Consider the following 22667-nt stretch of genomic DNA (forward strand, 5'->3'; position numbering starts at 1 on the left):
TAAAAGTATAGGCATGAAGGTGGCATGATTCATTATCAAGGCTCAAAAAGAATCAGAAAACAAACATGAATAAATAGAAAGTGCTATCCTTAGCAGAAAAAAAAAACAAAACTGCAGTGTGGAAAGTCTCAAGCTCCTGTTACCCAGCAAAGAAATAATTCATACAAGCCATCTAAAGCATGTGGTCTGACACTGGCCTGTACATAAGAGCGAACGTCAGAAAATAGCGTGAACGAGCGATGGACAGAGTTGGGCGTCTGCACTTATCTATGAATTATAACGTATATGGTGTCTACACAGCTTATCACTGAACATAAACATCTAGGAAAAATTCAGAGGCAAGCTCTCTTTTCTTCAGTTCCTAGTAGTTGTAGCTCTGCTGCCCGTCAGCGATCGACATATTCAGACAGTCGTCGCTAGCGAATCTGGGCAATCTGGAGCTGAGAGACAGACACATTGCAGCATTTCTTCAGAAGCTACCGCAGAGCCCAAATTGTTTTCTCTTCATTATGTGTACTCGTTCAAAAAAAGAGAGCCTAACAAATTATATTGTTAGACGTTAAATTTCAGCATGTCAGTTTTGTAAACTACTCCATTTTCAATACTTGAAATAACCATTTAGAAACAGTTGAAAGCTTTGGGATATTTAAAAAAAAAAAAAAAGAAAAGTTTTTAATGACAAGGTCATTAAAAGTCATGCACGCTGCAAATAACTGCATGCAGTAGTTATGGTAACCCATCCAAGCACTTTTTATTTATTAATAGTCATAAACACACACAGCAGCTTCATCAGAGGCGCCTATGCCCTCTTGACTTTTGAATGTGGAGTATTTATACGGAGAGCCGTTTGCATGTCACAGGAAGCAAGGGTCTGCCACAACTGCCTGTAACATTTACCTGATAAAGAAAAAAAAAACGTTATGTGGATTGATTATCAACTTCATATATATTTTATATATATATTTATATATTTCTCTTCTCTCGCTCGCTCACTCAGTTGCTATTGCGCACTCGCACATTTATCCCACTTGCTCTCATTTATTTTTGTTTACAATGTAACAAAAATGGTGACAGGCCTGAAATTACAATCACCAAAAACAAACTCAGAAAATAGAGGGAGGGAGGGAGAGAGGAGGGTGAGGCCGAGGGGGGGGTGGGGGGGGAGGACTGCTGCTGTTCCCTGCCCATCACTGACAGTTGCAACACAGAGGACACAGTCTGCTTGATGCTCGGACATCAAAGAGGAGGCGGCGGAGGCTCCTTCCCCGTAGAGCTGCTCTCTCTGAGCTGGAGGTTCTCCAGCGCCACATCTAAAGGCATGATATCCACGCAGCCCATGGCTCCGAAGTCGGCGAAGTCTCGGCGTTCGTCCTCGTCGGAGGAAGAGCTCTCTTCGTGCATCAGCGTAGACAGAAGCAGCTCCTGGACGAACAGGCTGCGGTCTGCGCGCTCTCCTTCTAGAAACTGCCGCTCTGCTTCGGACATCTTAGGTTCATTCAACCTGGTGAAAACAGTTCACATCAGTTTAATACATTCAGGTGATACACTTAAAGTGAAAATATTTTTAAATCAGTGGCAAAGGGAACAACAGGCAACAGATAAACTTGCCGATTTCATGTTAAGATGTGACTGAGACTTCCAAGTAGGGTGTAGGGAGGAACCACTGATTATTTTGATTGTGATAAATCTTAAAAAGTGTTGTCAGTTAATCTACATGATTCATTGATTTACCTTTTTGACTACACAAGTCATCAAACAACTCAACAGTACTTTAGCTTTGTGGAAGTCCTCAAAAGATTTAAGATTAATGATATTAAGACAGAGATACAGTTAATCGTTTTGTTACAAGAACTACAAATGTCTTCCAAGCTCTCATATTGGCTTCAGCTTTTTGGCCTTTTATAAGTTAGAGACCCTGAATGTTTTACCAAAAAAATGGGTGTTAACAAGTCATTTTGAGAGGATAAGGCAGTTCATATTCTATAGTTTTCTTCTTGTCTACATGAGAAGACCAAAACCAACAATGACCTTGATTCTACTTTCAAGTATTGTGTGTGCCTGATATATCTTATTCCTCTCTGTTCTAGACCTCCGTTTGTTTGAGTAACATTTGCAAAAATCTAGTGTCCAGCTGTTATAAAGAAATGATTTTGCCTTTTTTAAAATTAAAATATATATTTGTGATCTTTTAGTGGGATTTGTTGACAGCAAAAATATAGAATATCGCCAAAGTTATTCTTTAACATCAGCATAGTAACTTACAAACTAACGATAACAAGATGTGCAGGTTTTCCTGTCTCTAAGACAATGTTTAGCACACATGATCTTTGATGGAAAATTGTATTTTCCTATGAACATTCATCATCATGAAACTCATAATCTCTCCAAAGTCTGAGATCCTGGAAGCCAAGGTGAGGCTGAATTAACTGCCAAAAGGACATGACTCCTAGCTTTCTTTGACAGTATATTAGCATATACAGTATAAACAATGAATTCACAAAAAAAACATGAATTTTTCCAACCTGTAAAACCTCCTGACTCACCGTGCTAATAGGAACTGGGAGCTGTGGGACGAGGACGAGGGATTACTTTCACCCACAGAGGCAGTGTTGGCAGTGGCTGTGCTGGGTGGAGGGATGGCGTTGCCGGCGTTGCCTGGGTTGTTGCTGCGTCGTGTGGCGTGGCGGCCTGTCTCCACTTGCTGTCGTGCTGCCTGAGCCTGCTGCCGCTCCAACTGCAGTTGCATCTGGAGCTGCTGGAGCTGGGAGGCTGAAGGCCCTGATGAGTTTATTTGCCCCCCTGCTGCACGCCGCACACCTGACAGCTGAGACAACAACTCTACAGGAGACACAACAAAAACAGACTTCATTGTTGGCCGTTTCTAAATAAGTCATGATTTCAAAAGAACACTATGTAGATACCTGTAAAAAGATATGAATGACGGAGAGAGAAAAAAAAACAGAATACAGAGATTTAGATGTTCATTTGACTGGACAACATGCTAGGCCAATGATGATATTTCTGACTTCTGTTTTCTAAAAGTGAGGGAAGAATAGATTAAAAATCATAAAAAGGTAAATACTTTCAATTGTGTCTCACTATCAATACTAGATTCTATCCTGGCAAACATACATTGATTACACAGTCACTGCTTTTAGCCTCACACACAGAGAAAAGTGCCAAAAACACATGTAGCTTCTTCTGTTCTTTATTTAACCGGGTGAAAGTCTCATTGAGATTAAAATCTCTTTTTCAAGAGAGACCTGGCCAAGACGGCAGCATAAACAAAGACATTATAACTCCGTCTTGTAATTTTTAGGCTAAAAACAAAAAAACAGTATCGAAGGAACTGTCTGCTTTGTATGAGATGTATAATAAAGTATTGCAGTACACACAGTACAGTGTTATTATAAGAGGATATATAGTTCATTTTAAAGACATGATTATTGTGCTACATATGGACAGAGATATATAAACTAAATTCAGTGCAAAACGGAGTTTAAGCTTGTATCTGCAGTTTGAGCTCTGCTGATGTACATTCTGGTTATAACAGGACTTAGACGGTTAATTTGTTTTCAGCATAAATTAAACTTGTTGGTTGGCTGAGGAAAATTTGCAGATTATAGCAGGCGTTTTCATTTAAGTACGAAGTTTGTCTTGTAATGTTCTTGACTTATTTTGTTCACGATAATGAGTCTAATAGAACTGACACCATAGAGGTGAAAAATACAAAATATTACTGTTATATTTTTATTGTAATATTTTTCATTACCGCTGAGTTTTATAGTTATAATTATTTAATGTGCTTTCTGTAAACTCAAAGGTTTGACAAAAAATGCTGGCAAAACAAATACAAGTGATGTATGCAAAGAAAATATTCAACCAGTTTTGGATATAAATTCACCCAAACTGAAAATCTGAAGCTACAAGCAGCTACAAAAAAGTTCATGTACTCATCTAAATGGAAAATGGATGCTAATCAGTCCTAAATGCAAAGGTTTTGATCGTAAATATGTAGTTTCCTCTAGCAGAGCGACCAAACTAACTGGAGGATTAAACATTACTCTGCTGGTTCTGATAATTAGTATGCTGCTGTATCCCTGACTCTCACCTGCAATGGGGTCCATTGCTTCTCTGTTACTGGGGGTGTAAGTGGAGCTTTGTGATGAGGAGGATGAAAGTCCCCCTGTGGAGCCGCTAGTAAAGTGCATATTTGTCCGCCGTGCTCTGGGACCGCCCAGTCCTCGTCCAGGGTGGAACATCCTGCGTACATGCCGAACACTGCTGGACTCATCTTAAACGAGGGCTGTTAAGGGTAAATGCAGTAAATCTGGCACATTGTTTAGTATCACAATCAATATTTTTTGGACATTTGATCAATACAAGTTAAAAACATCTAAATGCAGATACTAATGTGGTGAGACACAGAAAGGATATTAAATCTCTTGGCGCTCTGTGTTCGAGTGTGAGGTGAGCTGTAAAGTCATCTGTGACGTGGTTTGGGTCACCGCCTGGCAAGGCAGCACATATTGGACAGATCTGAAACAAGAGAGAGAAAGTTAGAGCTTCTGTGTTGTCCAGTGGACTGACTGACACACTGTTGTTTCACAAAATGTTGTCATGTCAACCAGACACACACACACTGCATTGCAGAGGATCAAAATGTTTTTATAAAAGAACATTTCACCACAAATGACTACTTATCTACATAAAAATCAGCATACTTTTGCTCAATGAGCCTGTCCCACAGCACACGCATAACAGTTTCTATTGTGCATCTCGTTCTCAATATAACACAGCAAATGTCATACTGTACATTAACATATACAAACACGGAGATAAGTTTCAGAGACACTTCCTCTTCAACTCCTGTCTTTTTCTCTTAGCACCATTTTTCTTTTGGTTCATCTTTGAAAGATCATGTTTAAAACAAACAAAAAAAAAAAAACAAGGTTGGCATTATTCTATATATTTCTTATTGTTAACAAATCCTATGAAAAGACCAAAACCAAGAACAAATGAATCCTCCTAACGAGTATCGTCTGTGTTGACAAAGCGTGATATACTTTATTCCTCTGTGCTACGGAGCTCTAGCATTGTCCAAAAACTATTAAAAAGTGAGTCATACTGTTGCACTAAGTAACATGTTCCTTTATTACAATGAACATGGCCACTGTAGTTTATTTTGAGCCAATCAGACAGACACAGTCCTGCTGCTCTAAATACTCACCAGAGCACCAGATGTGTATTAACCCACAGCTGAAAATAGTCCCAAACAAATGCACCATTTACTCCTGTAATGTTTACCATAAACTACAGCACTCAGATTTTTTTTTTTGGGAAATTGCTGGGTTGTTCTACAAAATTAAAGTATACATTTGTGACCAGTTTGTAAAGATTTACATGAATAAAAGGGCTTGGGGCTGAGTCCCACAGAAAGGGTAGGGAAGCCATAAACTATTGAGAGGTGGGATATCACATTGTTGGTTTTGGTCTTTTCATGAGATTTGTTGATAATAATAAAAATATAAAATAACGCCTGTCTTATCCCTCAAAGCCTCACTGTTAAACACTGACACTATCTGCTCTAACTATTAACACTTGGCACTGGTGGGCACCTGGAGCACAAATACTACTAGTCGGCTCCACCTGTGGGCTCCAAAGGTCACTTTTTTTTTTTCCATCACTGCTAGTGGAGCTGCTGTTTATCGACAGGCTACCTGCGAGTCAGCAGTGGCTTGACCCTTAGTCTCACTTTTCTCAGTTTACTCAGCAGCGGACAATGCTCGTAACGCTCTGACTACAAGTAATCCATAAATGTCTTCAGCATGTACATTCTGGGAAGTTATGTGCAGCACTGAACTGTAGTGACCCCAGCAGATAAAGATTTTAAAATTTCAAGATATGTAAATGGATGGCAGACGTAAACTGCTGGAGGCTGCTTATAAGAATTAAGACAACATTTGCAAGTATTGTTGACATTATTGAGATATGGCGCCCATGACTAATAGATAAAAATACCTGTAAATGTATGCTCCGATACCTAAATGTGTGCAGTATACTCACCACCTCTGTGGAAGTCTCTGCATGCTCTGAGGTGACATGCTCCTGTAGGGACGTCTCTGTGTAGCCCATCTTCCCACAATAAGGACATGTGAATGACTGGGGTTGCTCTACTGAAAAAGTGTCTCCTCCATAATACAAGTCTGCGAGAAGACAGTAAACACAGCAGCCGTTATTGTTTGTCAATCAATATTTCAAAATACAATGGTCTCAGTACACTAATCATAACTGCAACCAGGATGGATGATTTGTAATGACATAGTAGGTGACAGTCAAGTCATAAAATACAATAACTGTATACGATGCAGGCATGATGAATATGTCTGTTGATCAGTAAGCCACACAAGTTTCTGTCTGGGCTTTCAGCCAGGCCCTTACCATAGTCTACCCTGGTTAATATACACTGCATGGGGTGCTCTGTGGTGTGTCTTGTTGTTGTGGCTCCGCTCTCGTAGCACGATGCACACAGGTCGTAGTCGTAGCAAATTAAACACTTGAACCGTCTTCCTCTAAAGTTCCCTTTTAAACACGCATCACAGCTCACACCTGCAAAAAAGAAAAAAAGAAGAATGAAAAGAAGAATGTAAAGTCAAACATGTAGACCTGACAATAAAGTTACAAATTCCTTATAACTGCGCCTGTGAGACTGACTGTAAGAAAGCAATCTCTATCCGTCGGTCAGTCTCACTTACATGAGCATGTGTTTTGGAGTGGCACCAACCCACAAGTGCCAGCAGTGAAGAAGTCTGGCATTCCTGTGAACTTCACAAGCAACTCAAAAGGCACGACGTAAACAAGCAGTTGAATGCTTTTTTTTTTTCATTTCAGATTTTGTTGCTCTTTTTCAAGCACAGTCCACACATTTTCAAGAAAAATATCTGCTTTTTGTGCTTGCCTTTAAGTAAATGAAAGGTAGAAAAAGGAAGAAAAAATAAAAATGGAGTGCTTGTCCATTCTTTATTACGTGAAGAACTATTCAAGCACTGGCTCACTACTCCACAGAAACAACCAGTTATTTTCTGAGACATTAAAGTTAGCATTATGCATAATATTCCAACCTTGCTGACATTTCCCTTTAAGGGAAAAAGCATGTTGTTTGGGAAATGTTGGATAATAGGTAAGCAAATACTTGGGGAATTTCCTCTGTTGACTCTTCTGATGTTTTGCAACAACAACAACAAAAAAACTTCAAAATATAAAACAAAAAAAATCTCCACAAAAGGTAACATTTTCTAACCAAGCAAACACAGTCCTGAACAAACAAAATCAACTGGCAATAAACAGTTATCACCTCAGCATGTTGATTAAGGGTTTGGTCGCACCATGGGAGGTTTTACAGAGGCGGACAGAAATAAAAGTTGTTTGCATTACCTGAATAGTAAAGAAACACAATATGGCTTGATGGAATGCCCTTCTCGCTCACTCACAAATGAAACCTTGTCTGCCTGGGGGATCACTGAGTGTCCTCGCCTTAAAAACTAGCTTGTCCACTTGGCTTAATTAAACAAGCCCCTTTGTTGTCCATCTTTAGAGGACAGGTTCACAATTTGTCAAGTACATCCTAAAACAGCAGTCAGGGTGTCATATGAACATTCAATTAATCATTCCTCCTGTTCATAATGGCCATTAGAAGATCCCTTCATTATGCACTTACAATTTAAGTGTAGGGGGCCAAAACACAGTCTTCTAAAACTTTTAAATGCATTTCTGCACACAATGACTGTGTGGACACACTGTGAATTTTGCCCCCCCCATCACTTACATTTAAACTGCGTTTGAAGGGGATCTTTTAATTGCCAGTATGAACAGGAGGGCTGGTTACAGCAAGGAAAACCTCTTTCAGTGTTTTATATGGGCACCTGACTGTTGTTTTAAGACAGACTTTGAACATATTACTTGCGTATTACCTTGGTCCCACTGTGGCTAACTATCCGTACTGTGCTCATGTTTACAGTACAACACACGGTAACACCTTCTGAGGTGATAAAAACAGGATAACCTCTCGACTGGCCTGCTACAACTAACGTTAACGTTACGGGTTGACTGAAGAGAGTCACAACTCCAATCTGGTTTTCGGTTTAACATACCGTAACTTACGGTAACCCTAGCTAGCCACTAGCTTAACAGCCAGCTAACTTAGTGACTTAGAGATTGGTTTATATTCAGAGACTGAGGCCTCAGACTTTCTGTCTTCTTCTTGATGACAGTGCATTCGCTAACAACAGCAGGTAATGTGACCAGACGGGACAGTGTGGCGCTAACATTAGAGCTAACTTACGGTTACATTAACACACACCCCATATATGAGCAAATACATATGGTAGTTTTATTCTTTATTAAGACAAATCATATTGTGCAAATAATAAGGTTATGACTGCCGGCATAAGCAGCGTCAAGTTGCAACACAAACGACTCCTTATGTTAGCATACATTAGCCTGCTCGCTAGCCCAGCTAACGTGAGGTAACGCAGCACCTAGCAACGGCTAACTGCTAAGCTCCGCTATGTTGCCGTATCATTGCGAAGCGGTTAAGTGAAGTAATAACCGTTTGCCTCGATATAAGGACACATGAGACATATGTGTACGCCACAGCTGTTGACAGCAAATACGTATGCTGGGACAAGCCTGGACGCAAGCAGCGAAAAGCGCAACAACCCCCTGACTTGAATAGGAATTAGCAAAAGCTAGCCGAGGAGCTAGCCGCTCAGGTAATGTAGCCTCCAACCAAGCCGCTGTAGACGTGTTTATCTACTCACCCTCATGTCGGGACATCCTACAAACAGCAATACAGCCCCTCCGCGGGCTCCCCAGCGCGCTGAACGGGGGACGATACAGTTTTTTGAGATACTAAACTGAAAGAAGCCTTCACCCTCGCCTCTTTTTCGAGCAAGATGGATCCGCTAGCAGCTTACAGTTTGTTCTGCTTCCCCTCCCAGAGTGTCACTTATCGCTAAATGTTGCGGCTGAACACCAGGCGGCGCACTGCTGCATCACCAGGCAGGCCATTCAGCTGGGACATCTCCCCCATTAAAAAAATACAGAATCTATAATAATAATACAATAATAATGCATTTAATTTGCCCTGCACTTTTCATTCACAGTGAATCTCAAAGTGCTACAGCGTTAGAAATAACATAAAGAAAATAAAAAGATGTAAAAGCCTCCCTAAATAAAAAGGTTTTTAAGGCTGTTTTAAAAGAGTCTAGGGTCTGTTCTGCCCTCAGATGGTGAAGAAGGCCGTTGAACAAATGTGGTGCAGCAGAGCAGAAGGTTGGAGCTTGGTCTCGGAGAACCAGAGGAGCAAGCTGCTGGCAGATCTGAGGGTGCGGATGGAGGTGTGTGGTTTTCATTTCAGAAGTTTAACTGCTGGATACAAGATGTCTCCTTGTTCACTGAAAAGTCACTTCTCAGTGTATGTGCACTGGAGGCTTCACGTTTCCACATCACACTTGTGTAAGTTGACTATAAGACCAGGATTGGCTTCAAAACTGGTTGTTATGTCACATATCATGCTTGCAGGCCCACACCTTAAAATCAGATTTTCAATGAGCACAGAGAAACTTTCCACTTTCAGCAGATGAATGTGAAAACAGCTTTCTAGTGCCGAACTCTCATAAATTCGACAGTATTAGTATGAAAATATATTTAAAGTATTGCAGTAAAAGTACTGATTTCATCCTTCTGACTGATATATTATTATATATGACATCATTAGATTATTAATACTGAAGCATCAGTGTGTAAGCAGCATGTTACTGTTGTAGCTGCTGGAGTTGGAGCTAGTTTGAACTATTTTATATACAGTTAGCTAGTTTAGTCCAGTGGTTTCCAATCTAGGGGTCAGGCCCCTCCAAAAGGTCACCAGATAAATCTGAGAGGTTGTGAGATGATTAATGGGAGAGGAAATCATGATTTGGTAGAGCTGTTAACAACTCATAGACTGAAATGTGACCCCAACTACACACTGCATTTTGTAAGACGTCAAAAGCCAAAAAGGTTTGAATTTAACAATGTGTTGTATTTTAAAAGCTTGTTATATTATCCATTGTGTCAAATCTTCATCTGAAAAGTAACTGAAACTGTCAAATAAATATAGTGGAGTAGAAAGTACAATATTTCCCTCTGAAATGTAGTACAGTGGAAGTATAAAGTAGCAAAAAAAGGCTATCAGAGCCCAAGGTGACATCTTCAAGTTGCTTGTTTTGTCCAACCAGCTGTCCAAAACCCTAAGATTTTCTATTTCTAATGATGTAAAACACAGAAAAGCAGCAAATAATCACACCTGAGCAGCTAGAACACAAGAAAGTTTGACTTTTTTGTGATGAATGAATGTCAATAGACTAACTGATTAATACACTAATCAGTCTAATGTATTTCAAGAACAAAATTGTTACTTTTTCATGTAAGAGTGAGTGTCAGGAGAGACACACAGTGTTTTAAATTTAATTGACAGAACTTAAAGCAGCATTTTTTACATTTTCATCAAAAAGTTTATATAATTCTTTGCACATTTGTGTCTAAAGAAAAGCAGAATTGAAGCACATCTTCGTAAAAAGTCTTTATTTTTGTACATAAGATTCAGTTCATTTCTGTGCTGATGAGGAAGCATACAGTCTGACAAACCAGTGCATTACAATGAAGACTTCACAGCAGTGTAGAAGGCTGGAGTGGAGCTCACAACTCTCACATTATTCCCACTCTCTCTTCTTTACTATTTCTCAGAAGTTAAAGAGGAGTCAAATCCAAGAAAATGATCCCAGACCACACGTTTCTATGAAAGTGAACAAAGAGAGAGTTATGCCTCCACCCTCGTGCATAAGCCTGATGTAGCCGTACAATCTTAAAATGAATCAACAGTTACACATTCTGTACACACAATTTATAACATGTGCTTAATGTCAACAGTGGAGAGTGAGAGCTGAGGAGTGTAACGATTCATTTAAATATTCTTCGTCTTCTTGCCTTCTTCCCTCAGCTTCATCGTATGACGATGAGGGAAAAACTCAAGAAAGAAGCAGAAGCTCGGTCTCCCCAATATACAATATAATCTCTTTTAACATACTGTGTAGCTGTGCAACTTCTTGAAACAAAAACAAGACAGAAAACCTGAAATAATAACTTTGTAAGGTACTGTGTACCGCATATGGGGTCACATTGAGCCTACAGTAATGCTTTGTGTACGTGTTACAAACCATCTACCAGTGAATCCCATGCAGGGTAACGGAGAAAACTGCTGGTGAATGGTGACACATATATTTCTACATTTGAGGAAATTTTACCCTCTATTTTGCAAATTAAAAAGTTTAAATCATAGTATGCTACAGTCAGAGCTCATCTCAATCATGTTAAAGCCTTGACAACAGACTTCAAATGTCACTTTCAATCAAATGAAATACTTTTACATTTACGTCACCAAAGTAGTGGATACAAACCCTCATCTTCATGTAAATTTTCAGTAACAGAATAGTTTCATTTTCTCATCAAAATATGACAATATTTACATATTTGCATCAGCGTTTTAAATTGTGAGATCGGCCAGATCATTTTCTTGTATGTCAAAATGTTAATGTCATCATTCATGATACGTGAAGCACCTGAGCAAAATCATGTTCTCTGACCACTGATCACAAAAAAAGATAAGATTTGTGGATAACATCTCTTAAATTACATGAATTATAGCAACACAATTATGTACATTTTTAAGCATTATATTTACAGTACAATCAAAGGTTTAGATTTGGAAGGCGCAGCTCTCTGTATCCCTCAGTAACAAAGGTGACACTAAATACAAACATTTACCTCAGGAGTTGGGACATGATTATTTTGTTTTTGAATTAATTAGCTATGGTAACAAGTATAAAAAAATAAAAGGCTGCACCTTTGTTAAGCAAAATAAATCTCATGTTCAGGTCAGTGTCTTTAGCTAACATTTTGAAATAAAGGATGTGCCATGTTATATTGCTAAAACAAAAATGAAATGCTATAAAATGCTAAAAGATACAGTGTTTCTTAAAAAAAACTGATCAAGCTTTTTAACACACAAGTCTAAGCTATAAGACAGACTGCTCCAACACACATAAAGTTCACATATTGCATGTCTCAGAAGCAAATAGACCTTTGGACGTTGTTGCTGTAATGACACAGAAAGTGTGCGAGGTGGCTTAGGCAACTTTGGATCCTTATACCGAAAAACCTGAGTTTATTTTTTTCCTTTGAAAGCCGCAGTGCAGCAATTGTAGCTCTGAAGGTTTTCTAAAATGACTGTATGTGATACAGATATATTCTACTTTGCCAACAGATGCCTGGTAAGTAATAGTTTCTTCTTCCTCCCTGGTTTCTCCTCTGAACTGCCGGACCTGACTTGATGTTGCTATCTACAAGAAAGAAGCTGATCTCGGACAAACAGTATTTGCAAATACTTCAAACAAGGCATACAGTGAGTGCCAATCACTTTACAAAAGTCAAAGCAAGTGTCTTTTTAAACACTTTCTGTAGCCCCAATGTGAAAACCCAAGCATCTTAATGCCTAAAGCAGCAAAGGGCAAGGTTTAGGAAGTATTTGCAAACAATATTTGACCCAGGCCTGTGTAGGAAACAGTGGATGGTAATTGTGTTTTCCAGGTAGTCACTGTGTCGTAGCAATGAGGTGGTGGTGGGTCTTGTGGCGTCTTCTCCGTGTGTCCGACTGTCTGTTTAAAAGTCTGTCACTTCATGTGACTTGTTGGCTCCAGAAACAGTCACGGAGCTGCTTGCTGCTGGATACCTCAGTCCATTATTTCCTCCTTTGAGTAGTCCCTGGATTTTCTCTTGAAGAAGCCCAACTGAAAGAGCAAAAAACTCAGTTATAACATGACCAACTAAAATGTTGACATTTTGGGGCATTCATTTATTTGCTTTCTTGCCAAGAATTAGATGATATTGATACCACTCTTATGTTTGCCAGTTAAATATGAAGTTGAAGCCAGGAAACGGCTAGCTTAGCTTAGCATTAAGACTAGAAACAATTAGCCCGGCTCTGTCCAAAGGTACTGATGAACATGTAATATCTTGTTTGTTAAAGACACACAAACACCAAAGTGTGAAAAAGACAATTTGGGATTCTATGTGTACCTCTGTAACAGACTATTTCTTGGCCAGGGGCAGTGACAGGAGTCATCCCTGTGAGGTTTCCAGGAAGTCACTGCACCTGGCTAAGAAATAGTTAAACATATAACCCTACAAATAGTATTTTTTACTCTGTGGTTTTTGTACAGATTTAACAAACAAGAAATGACATGTTAATTAGTGAGCTTTAGAGGTGCTGGTAGGCTAATTTTTAATCTGGTAGGACAGAGACAGGCTAGCTGTTTCCTCTTGCTCTCAGTCTTATGCGAAGCTAAATTAAGCTAAGATAAGCTACGCTAAGCTAACTGTCTCCTGATTTTAGCTTCATGTTAAGTATGATGTGTATGATGCACCTCATGAGAGTGGTATCAATCTTCTCATCTAGTTTTTGTCAAAAAACAAATAACCATATTTTTTAAGCTTAACTATTCTTTTAAAGACCATAGCAAATTGTATATGCTCTTGTCTCTGTGCAGTGGCAAAATGCTACCAATAGTCAAAAGGTGTTTGAAGATTTGCAAATACTGTGCGGGTCTGACTCAGGAAATATTACCTTCCACAGAGCGAAGATGACAAGTGCTAAAATCAGCAGACCTATCAGGATGCTGATGATGATGATCCATATAGGGATTCCTCCTAAGGTCTCCTTCGACACCTGGATCTTTACCTGATTAGCACACACATACATACTGTATAGTAAATTCACACGTACCTGCAAACACATACACACATGTGTACAATACCAAAACTTTATGACTTACTTCTCTGTAGCTGTTATCACTGTTCAGTACAAACAGGTCTGTGTTTTTGATCATCAGACTAGCATTCACCACCATGTACAGACTGGAAAACTCGGCCTGTAAAATAAACGTCCTTTAAATGTTTGGTTTCTTGTGAGTCACTCTGCCTTTCAGTTCTTTTTTATTCCCATCCATGCAAAAGCACTGGACAGGAGGCAAGGCAAGCCAAAAATAATCCTCCACGTGTCACCTTAAACCTACCTTAATGAACGTAGGTTTCCACACTCTGAATGTAACGTTGACCTCATTGATCTTAGCCTCGGGTATGGAGCATGTAAATGATGCACAGTTTTTGAGGGAGTCACAGTTCTGTAGAGCAAATCAAACACATATGGTATAACGAGAGCAAATACAGGTCAGCTGTCTTTAGAAAATAAACCCACAAACAAGCCTGATCACCCACCAGCAGGTAGACGCTGAGCGTTTCTTTTTTTGGATTGGGTTTCATAGTTTCCGGGTTGAGTTTATGAGGGTTGATCAAATGCGTTGCATCACATTTCACCTGCAGAGAGAGGAGAGGCAGATATGAAGGTGGGTCTGTCAGTTTGCAGGAACTTATATGTACACATGTGTGTTTGTGTTCATTCATACCTTTGGGCTGGTGGTGATGTTTGTCAGGTACAGTAAGTCGTTCTTAAGAGGAGATTGTTGAGGATATGTCACCTTAAGGTCAAGGGGCGGAGTCACCAAATCATCTGATTTCACCTGGAGAGATGTGGGAAGGAGAGGCACAGTGAGATAGAAAACAGGCAGAGTATGTTTTTCTTAATATACTGTACCATTTATATTTACAAATCAGATATAATCTGTGCCTGCAGATCTTACCTTGTAGGTGATGGTGATCTCCTCTATCATACTGGTGTCATTGATTATGCTGGGATACTTCTCACCCTCCTTAACTACAATGTGATCCATGTTGTTTGTCTTCCTGGAAGATGCATATTTTTAAAAGGACATATTAGACTTTTCACTTTCAGATAAGAGCTTCAGATACTGAGAGATATTCTTAAATCACATATCAAAATTTGGTACTATGAAACTAAACCACTGAACAATACGGCATTCTTAATACAGGTATATGAGCCTTTCTAAATGACTTAAATAAAACCTGCATTAATCGATTTTTTGGCCACTTGGGGGCAGTGGAAAAAGCTGTAAACACAACACTGACATACAGTGTTATCTCCTTTTAAGTTAATACAGCGAACTTGTAAGTAACAGTTGCTTATTTCCCCATCCATGTGTTTGGCCACCTGATGAATGTAACTTTGCTTTTAGCAGGTTTTGGTCTCTACCAACTTCTGAGGGCGATATCTGGCTCTTTAACTGCTAGATGCTTCACTATGTTCACCAGCTAGTCGCTTATTTGGTACTGAGCAGGTAGTGTACAGAGAGTTTTTTAGAGCTTTTTCGCTTAAAACAGCTGCCCTCTGTGGATGAAAACGACACTATGAGAGCAGTGAGAGTGAACCAATAGAGCAAAGTTGGGGGCTGGAAAAAGAAAACAAGCTGAAAGATGCTGAAATGCTCTGTAGATCCAAGGGAAACTTAATTATTATTATAAATCTCTGTGGGCTCAAGTTACACTTTTCACAGACAAGTAGCCATGTGATCTGTTGTTAACATAAAAATATTGATAATATGCCACTTTAATAAGTGGTTTGGGGACTGGAAGCCTTCTTTAAGGAGGTCAAGGGTCAAACCATCCCTGGGAAGTGTCATTATTAACTACGAAGGCAAATTTAGTGCAGGATATACACTAATGCCTCATTATATATTGGTAACAAAATGTCTTTTTTCCAACACAAGGGAGCACAACAAACATTTAATAATAGACATTTCTCATAGTGAACGGTTGTAACTAATAACATTAATAATGGCTGCATTCCTTTTACTTTAATAGAATTCATCCTTAACATTATTATACACACGTGAGCTTTTCCTGTTATCAAAAATGATCAATATCCACTCTTATCTTGTCATTTAGTAAAGGAGCAGAACAGATGATCAGTAAGGACAAACAAATGAACCGACTTCTTCTACTCACGCTGAGAATATGAGTTCAGGCTCATACTTCACAGGGATGGTGATTTGCACTGAGTTATCATGCAGGGTAGAGGTTAACTCTTCACTGTCACTGTAGGAGATTTAAAAACATATTTGTTTGATTCAAATGCGTGAAAATGTAATATCAATGGAAAAAACTCTCATTCATACTTGACTGATCACAAAACCATACAGAATCATTTTAAAGTGTGGATGGATAAAACATATTGTGCTGATTCACTCACCTTGTTGCAGTCACATTGATTTGAATTTCCCGCTGAATGTGTTTGGAATTCACTTCAAATTTTACTTTGAAATTTTCCTGTGGAGATTAGATTGCATCACATTTTTACTACTTAGCAGTGAAGATAAATAATACATTCTATATTGTGCTAGAGCTGCAACTAATTATTATTATCGATAAATCAGGCAATTATTTTATATTAGAAGTCATTTGATCTATAAAATGTCCGAAGATGGTAAAAAATGTTTCCCATAGCCCAAAGTGACATCCTCAAATGTCTTCTTTTGTCCTGAACAATAGTCCACAACCCAAAAATATTTAGTTTACTATTGCAGAACACTAAATAAATCAGAAAATATTCACATTTAAGAAGTTGGAATTTTGTGCATTAAGATATTTTTCTTGAAAAAATTTACCCAAAACAATGAATTGATTATCAAAACGGTTGGTGATTAATTTTCTGTTGATCGGCTGATTGACTAATCATTGCAGCTCTAGATTGTACAGGCATAGAACTGATGAATGAAGCTGAACTAGTACCTCTACATTGCTTGCCAGGAAGGGATATCCAACAGCACACTCCACTTTGGTGTGATTCAGAGTGCAGTCCATCTCCGGCTGATAAGAGAAAAAAAAAACATGCATCATTACCTCAAATCATTATTTTTTAAGATTTTTTTTTTGTTTTTTGCATATTATGCCTTTATTGTACAGATGACAGCCAGTGACGTTGCAGTTATGCAGCATGTACAGTAACAATCTGGCTCCACCACCAGTTAATTTACACTGAAATGATACAGAGAGAGAAGCACTGGAAATCTCACCTCTGCTTTAACATAGTTGATGTTCGGCGTGAAGCTGAGGATAACCTTGGTGTTGTATGCATTGTCTTTGCTGTTTTTAACTCTGATGGTCACATCAATCTTGTCTTTGTTTTTTTTGATCACCATTCTGGAGAAGAAAATGAAAACTGTCAGCACACTTGGTTGTGATGCACATTTTCTGCCACAAGGGTGTAGTCATGCACTGGAAAGTCTATTACTACTGTGTAGATCGACAGTACATGATAATCCAACTCCAATGTGAAAAATTAGTTGTCTTTATGTAAGAAAATAGATTCACATTTTTTCAACACTGTCTTAAAATCAATGCCTATATGTACATTTCAATAGGTTGCTGTAATCATTCCTCTTAATGCACTTTCCATGTAAGTGATTGGAGACAAAATCCACCGTCCACAGCAAAAATGCACTCTGAAGTTCAGACATTAAGCCATTAAGGCTGAGTTAGTCTAATTAAGTGGGCATCGTTCAAAGTCACAGTCTTGTGAGAGGCAAAAAAGACTAACTTTGCAAGATAGACATTTGATTTGTCCAACACAGGCTGCTGAAGCCTCATAAACTGTGAAGTGAGGACTGTGGATTTGTTCCTCATCTCATTAGGAAGGGATCTGCTTTGAAAGGGAGCAACAACTGCAGCAACCAATAACTCTTGAAATGTACATGTGAGGCATGCTAGTATTGTTTTAAGACACATTTGAAATATGTGAACCTATACTTTAATGCTAATTCCACTTACTGTTTTACACTAGGCACTGCTTCAAGAGAGAGGTCAGCAATGCACTTCTCGTCACTCCCACAGTCCACCAAGGGAATCTACGAGATAATCAAGAAGTCAAGAAGTGAAACCTTAATGCCCCCCTCCACTCACAAACGTCTATCACTTATTGTTACTTCACTTGGATGTTTGAGCTTCACTGTGCTGAGTGATGCATGTGCAGAGTTTGACACTAGGAGGCTGTTTTCACATTCATCTGCTGAAGGGGGAAAGTTTCCTTGTTGCTCACCTTAAATCTGAGTTTAAGGCGTCTACAAACGAGCGTGACATCACAACTTCCAGCCAATCATAGTCCAGTATGCAATGTCCACAAGCGTGATGTGGAAACTTGAAGCCTCCAGTGCACACACAATGAGAATGGACTTTTCAGTGAGGTAGGAGACATCTTTTTCATAGATTTTGGATTTTTACAATGAGGGAGAGGGTGAAGATGTAGTTTTAAGAACTTTTAATAAGATAATTGAACTTTAACTAACTATTATTTATTATTGTTTATTTATTATACATGTCTTAAAAAATGTGTGGATCTTTAAATCCATGATCTTTAAAATACTGGAACAACAGTGAGGTAAGGCTTCTGAATCTCCTCCAAAGAAAAAAGAATCAAAATAGGCTGCTGTTTTGTATTTGTTTGCACTCCTGACGAAAGGGTGCATTCAGATGACCTTAATTTCCGTTGCCTTTTCCCCCACAAGGTTTGCAGGTCACAGTCTTATTTGTTTCCATTCTCAATGCTCTCCCACTGGGAGTGACTGTCGAGATCAACAGCCTCTGCTCTCCCAAGAATGGCCGAGAAACTAGAATATCATATCCAGCACAGTGTCAAAAGAAAAACGGCGGCTTCCGTTTGATGACTTCCCCTTTCTGTGTGCGTGTGTCCCTTCTTTTCCTTTCAATAACAATAACAGGAGAGGTCCTAATAACGCTTCCTCACTTGTGTGCATCGCTGCTATGACAGATTCTGATACCGAAAGAGTCAGGATGTGCCAAGTCTTACAAACACACCACATGTGTTTACAAGTGAGGGGAGGTGCTGTTGCTACTACTCTGCATTTCACACACCCAGGATCTAATTATTTCTCTGTTGAAACTGAATTCTCATGTAAAGAGGGAAATGCTTTCCCACTCTTTATCTGGGCATATCACTCATTACAACAATTATTTGGAAATCCTACTTGTTAGAACAACTATTCATGTGGGAGTGTGGGAAGACAGTCCTGACTATTGGTGTTGAAACACTAATGCAGTCTTGAGGAAATGCTGAAGGATGGCAGTCAGCTGTTGCAGATGTTAATGTCCTGTAACAGAAGCAAGTTTGGAGCCAAACAAGAAAACCCCAGTTCTCACTCTCCGATTATAAATACAGACAGATGGAGGATGTTTTAGATGAGGTTCAAATCCTTCCCGTCTGTGACTCTAAATCTTCCTCTTACTGTTATGTGGCAGTTAATAGTTTAAGTACTGATAGAGACCATTATAATAAAGTAATATAAAGCAGCTTACAGTCTTATTGATGGACTTGGGAAGGCTTTCATCCAGGACCGGGCCTTTGTCTTCATCAGCTAATCTAAACTGCAAAGACACCATGAGAGGGTCTCTGAAGTCCAGCCGGGCCTTTCGAGGAGAAGAGGGAGGTGGAGCATGACAAGAGGAGGATGAGGAGAAGGAGGGAGGAAAATAAAAGTTAGAGGGGGATAAAGAGGATGAGAAAGAACATTATAAGGAAAAATCAACTTTAAAGATCCTACACACCGACACAGGTGTTTTCACTATTTGGCTGATTGGACCTCTACACAGGACGGTGTGGGTTCATGTTCACTTAGTCCAGCCTAAATTGCTATGGGTCTTTCTTGGGTTGGTGCCAAATTTGGATTACATGTCAAAGGACTCTGAGAAAGAGCATAACATGAGGAACACGTGCTGCATCTTTAGTAAATCACTGATTTGAGTACGGACAGATTGTGCCTGTTACTTAAACCTGCCATGACTGATTTTTTTGGCCGCCTGGAGGCAGTGGACACGAGCTGTAAACAAAACACTGACTGTCATCACCTTAAAAAGTGGATATATGGTTAACCTGTTAGCAAAAATGCTTGCTTATTTACACATCCAGCAAATACGGAGCAACTTTGTTTGCTGTTTGGTGTTGAGCAGGTAATGTACAGTGGGTTTTTAGAGCTTTTTCACTGAAAACAGCTGCCTGCTGTGTCTGAAAACGATGCTGATTAGAGCAGTGAGAGTAGACCGAAACTCTAAAGTCGCAGACTGAGAAAATATGAACAATGAGTTGAAAGATGCTATAAATCTCAGTAAAACTCAGGGGAAATGTGGAGTCCGTTAATATTTCCCTGTGGGTTCATTGCTATGAGCAACTCCTTTCACATTACATGTAGTCATTTGATCCATTGTTAATATAAAAATATTGGTTGCAGAAGCTTTAAAACATGTTAAAGAATGACCACATTGTAAATAATGCTCTCATCCTCCAATTAAATTATTATAATGGCCAGTAAGCAGTCATTTAACTAGCCCCAGTAAATGTCATTAAAGTTCACTTTACACATGTTTGTGTGTTCTTTATGTGCATTAAATAAATGCTGTAACTGCTATTAGTGCTATTGTTCCAAGACAGAAACGGGAGACTCCTTCAATACAGACGTGGAACAGGCAATGGAAGTTTTGAATGTAGCAGTTTTGTGCCAATTTATTTTTAATCTGAGGTTTTCCTCACTGGTTTGGAGCTGGATATGGTAACAGAGGCAAGCACTCTATGTGGACGTAAAACAAACGGGAGGGACTGCCTTAGCACACACTGAGTAGTAAATACTTCTTCTGGACCTTGATTCATTCGTGAAACATTAACTTCTGGTTCGTAGAGTTGCTCTCATCCGTTCAGGTTTGTGTCTGTGTGTGTGTGTGTGTGTATGTCAGTCTTGATGGACTGGTACATCTTGAATGGTCACGGGTGCTTTTTGTGTCCGGTACAAATTTTCTGACCCCTACAGACCTCTACTCCGGACTATGTGGTAAGTTTCTGCACAAACTGGCATACTTGAACAGAGCAGGTATTCATGCTCGGCACACACAACAACAACAGCTGTCTCAACTGATTAGTTCCTCTGTCTCACGCCAGAGGGAAGCTAATCAGAGAAATCCACTGCTGCAGTGAATGGCTGGAACGAGAAACTCCATACACATAGCTGTACAGTAAATGTCACATTGATGGAGATATACAGTAGGTGGTATAGTTGCATAGTACAAAGGTTTCAACTACAGTATGATGAACAGTCTGTGACGTGCTTGTTAGACCACTTGAATTTTCCTTGACCTGGAATGTCACTTTGTCACATTCACATTCACTCTCTTTCTCTTATTCACTCTTTCATTTTTCTCTTTCTCTCCTCATCTCTCCAGTTCTGTAAGTGTCTCCAGATAATTTATCACTCAGAGCAGCACGGGGCTGTACTCGGCATGCTTTGATCAAAACAGGTCTGTTTCATGTTAGAAAAAAGGCCTTCCTGCTCTGCATAGACTTTCTCACAGCTTTGTTCTGTCTCCTCTCCGGCTAACGGCCCTCAAACAAAACTAGAATATAACAATTATAAATGAACCTTATCGAAAGTTTAAGGCATCTAGTTAATCTCAAATACTGCGTCTTGTGGATAATGAGCTGAATAATATAAGAAAATATAAGGTGAGAAATCATAACTGACCCCATGTCAACATCATAAAGATAAGAATACTTGCCGACATCATGAAGGTCTCCGACAAACACTTTGTGTCTCTGTCTCTGATTTTGAAGCTATTGGTAATCTTGCGGTCACTTTTATTGTCCGAGTCGTAAAACAAAGCCCTGGCTTTTGCGCGCAGAGCATCCAGAATCAAATCATAGCGTATCTCTGCAGGACAAAACAGAAAAGTACGAAGTCAAGCTGTGACAGCATCACATGACAACTCTGACAGTGACAATGATCAACTTCATCGTACTGTATAACATTGTGTGGCTCACCTGTGACAGAGTCTAAGTCCTGCTTGTCAGATTTAATGCTGTAGGTGAAACACAACGTCGTGCTCACACACACAGATTTGCGTCCACCACGTTCACACTGGTACTGAGACTGCTGCAAGTTTATTTTAACAGGGTCAAAAGTCATGTTGGCGTGGAGCTGTGCAACATCTCTGGACCTGGTAAAATCAAACAAACATAACAACATTTAGAAAGTATAAATATAGTTGTCAATGGTGCAATATGTGTGCACGTGTGTGTGTGTGTGTGTGTGTGTGTGTGCAAACGTGTGCATGTATCTATTTTCTCAAAGGAAGGAACAAGGAACGGATGCATCTTGAGCATAAAACTTGGCCTCAACTCCCTCTATCCAACCGTTGAGCTTTCTAAAACATGAGCCAACGGTCCAGGAAGAGAACAGCCGCCTGCTGCCAAATCTTATTTAAACTCTAAGCCACTTGGGAGATGGAGTTTTCACACAGCTTAGCTGAGCCTCTGCCAGTAGAAACTGTGGGAGAGGGTCTGCTTGGGAAGTTAAATCATGGCGTGGGCTGATCTTTCAAAACCTAGCGGGTTGAAGTCTGTAGGCTGGTCTCCAACAGCGAAGTATGTAGCCAGGGGTTTTAACAGAGAGATCATTAGGAAGTTGTTGGTCTCAAGCCTACACACCCAGTGGGAAATGAACAGCTGTCCAAACCCAGATAAAACAATGCAAAACGGAGACAGGCGCTGCTGCTGGTAATAATTCAAGTGAAATGTACAGATTTAGGAGTGTATGTTTATATCT

The 22667-nt window shown here is 39.5% G+C and overlaps 2 protein-coding genes across 3 annotated transcripts in view; both read right to left on the reverse strand.

Annotated features, from left to right (window-relative positions):
- Positions 1–726: 726 nt before the first annotated feature.
- Positions 727–9013, reverse strand: kcmf1 (potassium channel modulatory factor 1). Of its 2 annotated transcripts, XM_044334261.1 has the most exons (8): positions 8820–9013; positions 6442–6609; positions 6067–6206; positions 4438–4539; positions 4112–4295; positions 2544–2838; positions 1196–1501; positions 727–897 (listed from the first exon to the last, which is right to left on the reverse strand). In XM_044334261.1, the coding sequence occupies exons 1-7, from the start codon at positions 8833–8835 to the stop codon at positions 1237–1239; spliced, it is 1170 nt and encodes a 389-aa protein (XP_044190196.1). In that variant the 5' UTR covers positions 8836–9013; the 3' UTR covers positions 727–897; positions 1196–1236. The 2 variants fall into 2 exon arrangements, with proteins under 2 accessions (XP_044190196.1, XP_044190195.1); XM_044334260.1 differs by having other exon boundaries at positions 727–1501.
- A 1593-nt stretch (positions 9014–10606) lies between these two features.
- The window catches only part of itga1 (integrin, alpha 1), a 55398-nt gene continuing 43337 nt past the window's right edge, over positions 10607–22667 (reverse strand). Inside the window, exons 16-30 of the mRNA XM_044333888.1 lie at positions 21884–22059; positions 21622–21773; positions 19378–19488; positions 17836–17912; positions 17082–17208; positions 16798–16875; positions 16259–16335; positions 16015–16104; positions 14793–14895; positions 14559–14672; positions 14371–14469; positions 14169–14276; positions 13929–14024; positions 13721–13834; positions 10607–12884 (exon numbers count right to left, since the gene is read on the reverse strand). Of these exons, the coding sequence (XP_044189823.1) occupies positions 12828–12884; positions 13721–13834; positions 13929–14024; positions 14169–14276; positions 14371–14469; positions 14559–14672; positions 14793–14895; positions 16015–16104; positions 16259–16335; positions 16798–16875; positions 17082–17208; positions 17836–17912; positions 19378–19488; positions 21622–21773; positions 21884–22059 (1579 nt within the window). The 3' untranslated portion in view covers positions 10607–12827. The remainder of the gene's footprint in view (positions 12885–13720; positions 13835–13928; positions 14025–14168; positions 14277–14370; positions 14470–14558; positions 14673–14792; positions 14896–16014; positions 16105–16258; positions 16336–16797; positions 16876–17081; positions 17209–17835; positions 17913–19377; positions 19489–21621; positions 21774–21883; positions 22060–22667) is intronic.

This window comes from Thunnus albacares, chromosome 18, assembly GCF_914725855.1.
Source record: "Thunnus albacares chromosome 18, fThuAlb1.1, whole genome shotgun sequence".
Taxonomy (NCBI): Eukaryota; Metazoa; Chordata; class Actinopteri; order Scombriformes; family Scombridae; genus Thunnus; species Thunnus albacares.

Excerpts from the sequence above, each read along its gene's own strand:
- kcmf1 (XM_044334261.1), bottom strand. Across the intron at positions 4,296-4,437 it reads ACAGAGCGCCAAGAGATTTA|GATGAGTCCAGCAGTGTTCG; the intron begins ATATCCTTTCTG and ends GCCCTCGTTTAA. Across the intron at positions 2,839-4,111 it reads AGCAATGGACCCCATTGCAG|AGTTGTTGTCTCAGCTGTCA; the intron begins GTGAGAGTCAGG and ends TGTCTCCTGTAG.